Raw genomic sequence first — 8,821 nt, forward strand, 5'->3', positions numbered from 1 at the left:
CGATCGGCAAGTCTACAAACAAAGTCAACCATTTTGAAGTATGACGTCACAATTCATTATAACGAAATGATATCATGATAGTTCGTTTTTGGGGAATCTCTTTGTCAAATTTTACCGCCATGTGGTGTTCAGTATGACCACAGTGACACTTTAACTGAAACCGCATACAGGTGCGTGTTACATCTGTCGCGCCAAAAAAACGTCATTTTCTCAACAAAAAACACATCAATAGAAACATAAATATTACAAATATTTTGATAAAAGTCCTCCCGTAATTGAATAAATATATCCTTTCTGTTTTTCAATTTAAAAAAATAGTATTGCGCTTATATTATTTTACTGTTCAACGCTTTTTCCAATGAAATTCCGGCGTGACGTAAAAGTGACCGAACATTGTGCGTTATGTCTATGTGTGCTAGTGATGATAACGTAGAAAATCTGAAAAAAGTAAGACTTTCTCTGTCAATAGTATATGGTGGATATTGCATGATTTCAGATGAATTTACGTCCTACATGGACACAATCAACTCTGCAGAAAGCCAAGGTGAAGTAGCTCATCACGTAACAAATTTCAAAAGATCAGACTTCATAGTAAAAAACGTCCTTAAACAGATAGATGTAAAAATTAGTTCCGCAGAATATGAGACTCGTTCCAATCTGTCATCGAGGTACTCCGATCATTCTGGTCGCACTTCACGACACTCCGATCGCATTTCACAACATTCGAACTCTAGCTCTGATGCCGCTAGAAGGAGAGCTAAGGCAGACGCTGCTAAGGTTCGCGTCGCATATGTACAAAAGGAAGCTGAGTTACGTAAACATCAAGCATTTATTGAGCAGGAGGAGAAATTACACTTAGCAAAATCAGAACGTCAAAAACAAGAACTAAATGCGGATATGTATGTTTTACAAGAACGCAAAAACTGTGCCGCAGCGGAAGCGGAAGCTGATGCACTTGAGACAATCAGTGCTGCAGGTGAAAGTATACATATTCCTGCACATCTCAATGTTCCTGTAGTGGATACTGTGTTGCGTACAGAGAAATATGTTAATTCGCTCACAAACATTGAAAATGGATCGCGTTACGACACAAGGGAACCGAACATTGAAAATGTGTCACATTACGAAGCAAGAGAACCGCACTTTGAGAATATGTCGCGTTACGAAGCGAGGCAACCCAACATTGGAAATGTGTCGCGCGACGAAGAAAGACAACCGAACATGGAAAATGTGTCGCAAAATGAATTGAGACAACCAGTCATGAAGGAGAGCACTGTCGCGTCTGAATTTTCGCAATTTCTATTATAAAAAGATCTAATATTCTCGCGACTACACAAGTTCGACGATTCACCCGAAAATTATGCTGCTGGAGAACTGGGTTTTGTAACATCATGGACGAACTCAATGTCTCGCCACCTGAAGAACTTGACTTGTTAATACGTTGGTTAGGACCTGAATCGGTGAAACACGCGACAAGCATCCGTGCAGCAAGTACGTCAAACCCAGTTAATGGGACCGTCTTAATGAAAGGTACGGAAGCCCCCAAATGGTCGAGAGCGCACTCAAAACAAAACTAAACAATTTTCCCAAGATCACGAACAAGGAGTTCAAGCGATTATATGAACTTGCTGACATTCTTTCGGAAATTGAATCTGCCATGGAAAACCCGACATACCGAGAACTTCTCTCATACTTTAACACCACTGCTGGGATAAATCCTAAAGTCTCTAAGTTGCCGCACAACATTCAGGAAAAATGGACAAATCATGCTGTTCGGTATCGTAAACAATTTGATGTTGTTTTCCCACCCTTTTCATGCTTCACAGAATTCGTGCGCGAGATGAGTCAGATAAAGAATGATCCAGGATTTGTCTATGACAACGACACTGCGAAAGAGACAGCAGTACTCAGAAACAGGACAGAAATCCTGTTAGTCGTGCCCCCGCAAAGAAACGTGGAAACCAGTCGGCACCTCATGTCTCTACTTTCAAAACTGAAATCTCACCTACAGGAAACATGGAGTCTATCGACAGTTCATCGCTTTGTCCGCTGCATCACACAGGCCATTCGTTAAACTCCTGTCGTCAATTTCGATCAAAACCTATTGGAGTTAGGAGAAAATACCTTAAAGAAAAGAGGTACTGTTTCAAATGTTGTGACAGCACTGATCATGTGTACAAAAACTGTTCGAAGAACATAACATGCAATGTATGTCAAAGCACTGAACATCCGGGAGCTCTACATTTCGACGGCGGGGGAGAAAAGTCGTGACAAAGAACCAGTAAAAACAGTCACCATACCACATAATGAGAAAGTTCCGGCAAATTGTACGCGTATTAACAATGCCAGTGGCCGTAGTAAATCGTGTGCCAAAATCCTCATGGTAAATGTTCACCCTACACAAGAGCCACAGAATACAGTAAAGATGTATGCGTTGTTAGATGAACAAAGTAATAGATCTCTTGTACGCCCTGCGTTTTTCCAACTTTTTGATAAAAAGTACGAAACTGTAAACTACTCGCTATCGACATGCTCTGGACTTGCTTCAGCTACAGGGAGGAAAGCATGTGACTTTACTGTCTCAGCACTTGATGGTTCATTTAATGCGGACCTACCATGCTTACTTGAATGTGACAATATTCCGAACGAGCGAGAGGAAATTCCAACTCCGGATGTTGCTTTGAGTTACCCACATCTTTCTGACCTCGCACAATACATTCCTGATCTCGACCCTAGTGTAGAAATTGTCATGCTTCTAGGCCGTGATATCCCTGAGGTACATCACGTACAAGATCAACGTATTGGTCCTTCCGGTTCACCTTACGCGCAACAACTCCATCTAGGATGGACAATAATTGGAGAAACGTGTTTAGGTACTATGCATCGTCCCGACACAGTCAATGTCAATAAGACTTATCTCATCAAGGACCGACCATCGCTTTGCAAACCTTGTCCCTACAATCTCCGAGTGAAGGAACGTGCACCTTCAGATACCACTGCGCACGACGAGTGTGAACACTCAATCTTCCAAAGAACCAGAGATGACGAAAAACTGGGTTTCTCGCGTGAGGACCAGGAGTTCCTGAAAATTATGGATAGAGACTTTACAAAAGACTTACATGGGCGATGGACAGCTCCACTACCATTTAAACCACATCGACCGCGTTTGCCAAACAACACGTCCCAAGCAGTAAAGCGCGCTCATATACTTGACAATACACTGCGTAAGGATCCCATCAAGAGAGCACATTTCATAACCTTCATGCAGAAACTGTTTGAGCAAAAACACGCCGAACTAGCTCCACCACTTCATGACGGTCAAGAATGTTGGTACTTGCCAATCTTCGGAGTGTATCATCCGAAAAAGAGAGACCAAATCCGCGGAGTCTTTGATTCATCGGCTAAACATGACGGGCTGTCGCTCAACAATGTCTTGATGTCCGGTCCAGACATGACCAACAATTTACCAGGGATCTTGTTGCGCTTCCGCAGAGAGCAGGTCGCAGTAACAGCCGACGTCCAGCAAATGTTTTACAACTTCTTTGTCTGTGAGGATCATAGAAATTTCTTGAGGTTCTTATGGTATCAAGATAATGACATGTCCAAGGACTTGGTTGAATACCGCATGTGTGTGCATGTATTCGGCAATTCCCCCCTCACCTGCGGTTGCTACGTACGGCCTTCGGAGAACTGCATGTGAAAACGCTGACAACTTTGGCTATGATATGAAGGAGTTCGTTGAGCAAGACTTTTATGTTGATGACGGGCTTATGTCGCTGCCATCTGCACCAGAAGCTATTGACCTCATTAAACGTACGCAACAAGCTCTCGCTACAGCTGGCATAAGGCTTCACAAAGTGGCTTCAAACAGCACACAAGTGTTAAAATCATTCCCCCAAGAAGACCTCGCAAAAGACTTAAAGGATCTGGAGATAGGTACAGACAGCTTACCTGTCCAGCACAGTCTCGGACTCAGTTGGGATCTTGAATCGGACTCATTTCTGTTTCGCATATCTCCAGATGACAAACCGTACACTCGTCGCGGTGTTCTTTCAGTGACTAATAGTTTGTTTGATCCACTAGGCTTTATCGCACCTGTTGCAATCGGAGGGAAAATACTGCTGCGCTCTATGACTACGGGTATGTTCGACTGGGATGAGACTCTTCCTTCAAAGTTCTATAATGAGTGGGAACGATGGAGAGATTCATTACATGATCTTCAGGACCTCAGAATTCCACGTCAGTATACTTCATCATCCTTCAAAGAGTGCGAGAACATCAGTGTCCATGTTTTCTCAGACGCTTCAGAGAAAGCTATAGCCTCTGTCGGTTACTTGTTGACAGCATATGAAGATGGAACTCAAGAGCTAGGTTCATCTTGGGTAAGACCAAGGTTGCGCCACTTCATACCACGACGATACCACGACTTGAGCTGTGTGCTGCTGTTCTTGCGATAGAAATCGCGGAAACTATATCTGAGCAACTCAATCTGCCGTTAAGCATCTTTCGCTTCTACACAGATAGTAAAGTGGTTTTAGGATACGTGTATAACCAGACCCGCCGTTTCTATAACTACGTGTGTAATCGCGTAACGAGGATCCGCAAGAGCTCAACTCCTGAACAGTGGAACTTTGTATCAACAGAACATAACCCCGCTGACCAAGGAACTAGACCTATTCACGCAAAGGACTTGTTGGAAAGCAAGTGGCTCCACGGTCCCACGTTTCTCCTCGAAGGAACAGAGTACTCCGACGACCTTGTTCCAGAGGTATCGGCTGACGATAAGGAAGTTCGGCCAGAGGTATCCTGTCTCCTCACCAAGGCAAAAGTATCAGGTGAGACAATTCTTAAGCGCTGTGAAAAGTTTTCCAATTGGCATCAGTTGGTTACGGCTATGGGAACTTTGATTAAATTAGCAAGGCGAATTGGTGGAGGGAATTTACCTTCAACTCCGAGTTGCCTCGAGTCCTTCTCGCGTGCACAAACTTTCATTCTACAACTTGTTCAGCGAGACACCTTTCCGACGGAAATCGAATGTTTGTCATCTGGCAATCCATGTCCTAGAGATAGTCGCATATCTGCTTTGAACCCGTTTCTGGACCAGCATGGGTCTCCTGCGCGTGGGAGGACGTTTGAAACACGCAAAGATAGACACCAACGAGAAATATCCGATCGTCATTCCCAGCGCTCATCATATATCCACTCTCATTGTGAGACACTATCATGAACAGATGAAACATCAGGGTCGCCATCTCACCGAGGGATCTATCAGGTCGGCTGGCTTTTGGATTGTTGGTGGCAAGCGCATAATATCGTCTATCATTCATAAGTGCGTCACGTGTAGGAAGTTTCGAGGCAAGGAAGGGAACCAGATAATGTCAGATCTGCCAAAAGATCGTGTCGTACCAGGACCGCCATTCTCCTCTGTGGGCGTCGACGTTTTCGGCCCGTGGAATGTTGTCGCACGTCGGACAAGAGGTGGTGTTGCCAACAGTAAACGATGGGCCGTGCTATATACATGCTTGACGACTAGAGCCATTCACATTGAAGTCGTTGAAGAACTTAGCACCTCAGCATTCATCAACGCGACTCGTAGGTTCATCGCCATCAGAGGAAAAGTGACGGAATTCAGGTCAGATCGAGGCACCAATTTTGTGGGCGCTACCGACTTGATGAGAATCGACGCTGTAAATGTAGAGGATGGTCCATTGAAGGAGTTTTTGTTTAGAAGTGGAACAGTATGGATCTTTAACCCTCCACATTCCTCCCATATGGGCGGAGTGTGGGAGCGGATGATAGGTGTTGTTCGACGGATCTTAGACTCTATGCTTTTCCATACTACGACAAAGGACCTAACTCATGATGTGATTACTACATTCATGGCGGAAGTCACTGCAATGGTAAACGCGCGACCTTTACTTCCTGTCTCTACTGACCCGGATAATCCAACAGTTCTGAGTCCCAGCATGTTACTTACACAGAAACCAGCTGAAACAGGAGAATACATCACCGACACTAACAGTAAAGACATGTACAGAGCTCATTGGCGTCGAGCTCAAGCGTTAGCCAACGTTTTCTGGAAGCGTTGGCGTCTCGAGTTCCTTCAGTCTCTCCAACAACGTCGCAAATGCACTGTTCGCAGACGTGATATGCAACCTGGAGATATTGTGCTAGTTATAGAAAAGGACTCCCATAGGAACAACTGGCCCATGGGAATCGTGAAGGAGACTTTCCCAGGTGATGACGGTTATGTGCGCACCGTCACAGTTCAGTGATGAACAAAAAATCAAAAACTATGTCAGACCCATCACGGAACTTATCGTACTCTTAGAAAAAGAGAATCAGTAATTTGTGCCAATCATGGGAAATTCTGAGACTAATTTCATGGACATTTTAAATGTATTAATGAACTAGTTGATTGCCCTGTAGGTTGAAGTGACCACTACGAACTGAAGTATACTTGAAAGGCTTATTAGTTGTATGTTTAATTATAGTGGTATTTCCCATATTCAATACCAGACGGGGAGTGTTCTGTAACAAATAGTTACATTATACATTTATTTCGTATTATATTATGTGTCATAGATTCGGTACATCGCCGCTTTAAAACTTTATAGTTACATTAGAGTTATCCCCCTTTTGTTTCGCTCTTTTCGCAAGATACGCCATTGGAGGGCCTCGCACCATTAGTTTGGGTGGTCCAAAAATGTGAGTTTACAGAGTTTATAATCGTTTAGACTAAATGTAATTTCATTCCTATTGTATGTTATGTTATCGATCACTCATATTTACTATGAATAGGAAATATACAGTCGACATATTAAAGTAAATCATGTCAAATTAAGGTCATATCGTTTCGAGTAACATTTATTGCATTATAGCATAGTGTTGTTTGTTATGTGTTCTGTCTATCAGAAAGAGTAATTCTTCTTTCTGTTTGTTTCAGTTCTTCACTTTGTTTCATCGTAATTAAAATAAACCTCATACGCCGAGATATGGATTCGGGTTTTTTGTGTAGTATTTCGCCCCCCTCGTATCAGGATAATAAATATTATATCCCCTATTAACTGCCGTTATGATATCTGTACATATATAACAAAAAATAAACATGTCCCCTATATAATGCCGTTATGATATCTGTACATGTATATATATAACAAAAAATAACATATCCCTAATGAACTGCCGTTATGATATCTGTATAAGTTAAGACCCTGCCGGTAGGGCGTTAGAAGTGTATCTGCTGCCCCTATTGCATGATCGTAAAAAGGCGACTAAATTGGGGATATTATATTTTCTCTTCTTCTTAACTACCATTCTTCCTAACATCTCCCTTGCAACTGCCTCCATTTTGACCTTTTGTTGAGCGCTCGCCCCTGTGATGTAGGCTCTGGGTTCTGTCCCCTGGTCGAGACACACCAAAGTGGTAGTTTCTACTCCTGCTTAGCGCTGGGAGTAGGACGACTGGTTTGCCCGTTGTCAGTATAATGTGACCGGATGGGTGTGTCGCTTGGTGTCTTCGGTGGCATGCTTAAGTGATAAAGCACTATAGAAAGGGCAAGAGTTTCATTATGCAAGAAGACATAACATGGAGATACTCTCAGTTTCCCAAAACACGCAATATGCACTTCATACACACTACACACTGCATACATGGGAGGCCGTCTTTACATGACCCTTGTTGTTAATACGACGTTAATTAATCAAACAAACAAACTGAGTATAAGTTACGTGGTTTAGAATCCTGAACCCTACTCACAGGGCGAACGTTATAATGGTAGTTTCTGTTCCTCCTGGGTTATCATAAAAGGCTCGGACGACTGGTTTGGCCGATATCATTATAATGCGATTGGATTATATGTGCGCTTGATGGATAAGAACTATACAAGGAGAAGGGAACGTCAACTACGTAATGATCACCGGGAAACGATTACAAGACACAGGAAGGCAGAACATATCGAGAAGAAAAATGGTAATACAGAGTAAGGGAAAGAGCGTAATTTAAAGATCCCTTGCTGCTGTATTACGTGTGTGTTTTATTGCATGATCGTAAAAGGCGACTTAATTTAAGATCTTATCTTTTCTCTTCTTCATAACTTACTATTTCTTCCTAACGTCTCCCTTGAAACTGCCTCACTTTTGGCCTCCTGATGAGGGCTCGCCCCTGTGAGGCAGGCTCTGTGTTCTGTTCCCTGACAGAGACACACTAAAGTCTATAAAAAGTGGTAGTTTCTGCTCCTGCCTAGAGCCAAGCAAACCGGGAGTAGGGCGACTGGTTTGCCCATTGTCTATATAATGTGACCGGGTGGGATGTTTTGCTTGGTGTCTTTTTGGTATGCTTCAGTGATATAGCATTATAAGAGGACAAGGGTTCCACTATAGAAGAACACACGACATCGTGTTATCAGTTTCCCCTGGATATTTGAAACGAAGTGGAAATATGTACAGAATGTTATAAATAAGTGTTGAACCGTATTCATTCCTGGACCAAATGGAATCCCTTATCTTTAGCAATTCGGGACAATTTCTTTTTAGAGTAGAAGGTAAGATGTGGCATTTGCCTGTAAAATACATCGCACATGACTGAAACGAGTTGATAAATGCGTCAGTCAAAAAGGAGGTATCATAGCTTATGCTCAGCTAACTTATAAGAGAATCCAAGTCCATCGGACATTGTACTGTTACAGATCGATACCATATGGCCAGTTGAAGTTGCCCGCCGACACTTGCATGTTCCAGTCACATACCCGGTATAGGTGAATGGTATTTCAATGGGAAAATGTCTTTAACTATTAGGGAAAACCACAGGACGGCAAAGCAG

The 8,821-nt window shown here is 42.9% G+C and overlaps 3 protein-coding genes across 3 annotated transcripts; all 3 read left to right on the forward strand.

Moving 5' to 3' along the window:
- Positions 1-2,206: 2,206 nt before the first annotated feature.
- On the forward strand, positions 2,207-3,700 carry LOC138313384 (uncharacterized). The gene has a single exon (XM_069253855.1). The coding sequence runs from the start codon at positions 2,207-2,209 to the stop codon at positions 3,698-3,700; it is 1,494 nt and encodes a 497-aa protein (XP_069109956.1).
- Positions 3,701-3,725: 25 nt separating this feature from the next.
- LOC138313385 (uncharacterized) lies at positions 3,726-5,227 on the forward strand. Its single transcript, XM_069253856.1, has 2 exons — positions 3,726-4,382; positions 4,556-5,227. The coding sequence occupies exons 1-2, from the start codon at positions 3,726-3,728 to the stop codon at positions 5,225-5,227; spliced, it is 1,329 nt and encodes a 442-aa protein (XP_069109957.1).
- A 4-nt stretch (positions 5,228-5,231) lies between these two features.
- On the forward strand, positions 5,232-6,275 carry LOC138313386 (uncharacterized). Its single transcript, XM_069253857.1, has one exon. The coding sequence runs from the start codon at positions 5,232-5,234 to the stop codon at positions 6,273-6,275; it is 1,044 nt and encodes a 347-aa protein (XP_069109958.1).
- Positions 6,276-8,821: the final 2,546 nt, after the last annotated feature.

This window comes from Argopecten irradians, unplaced genomic scaffold (assembly GCF_041381155.1).
Source record: "Argopecten irradians isolate NY unplaced genomic scaffold, Ai_NY scaffold_0666, whole genome shotgun sequence".
Taxonomy (NCBI): Eukaryota; Metazoa; Mollusca; class Bivalvia; order Pectinida; family Pectinidae; genus Argopecten; species Argopecten irradians.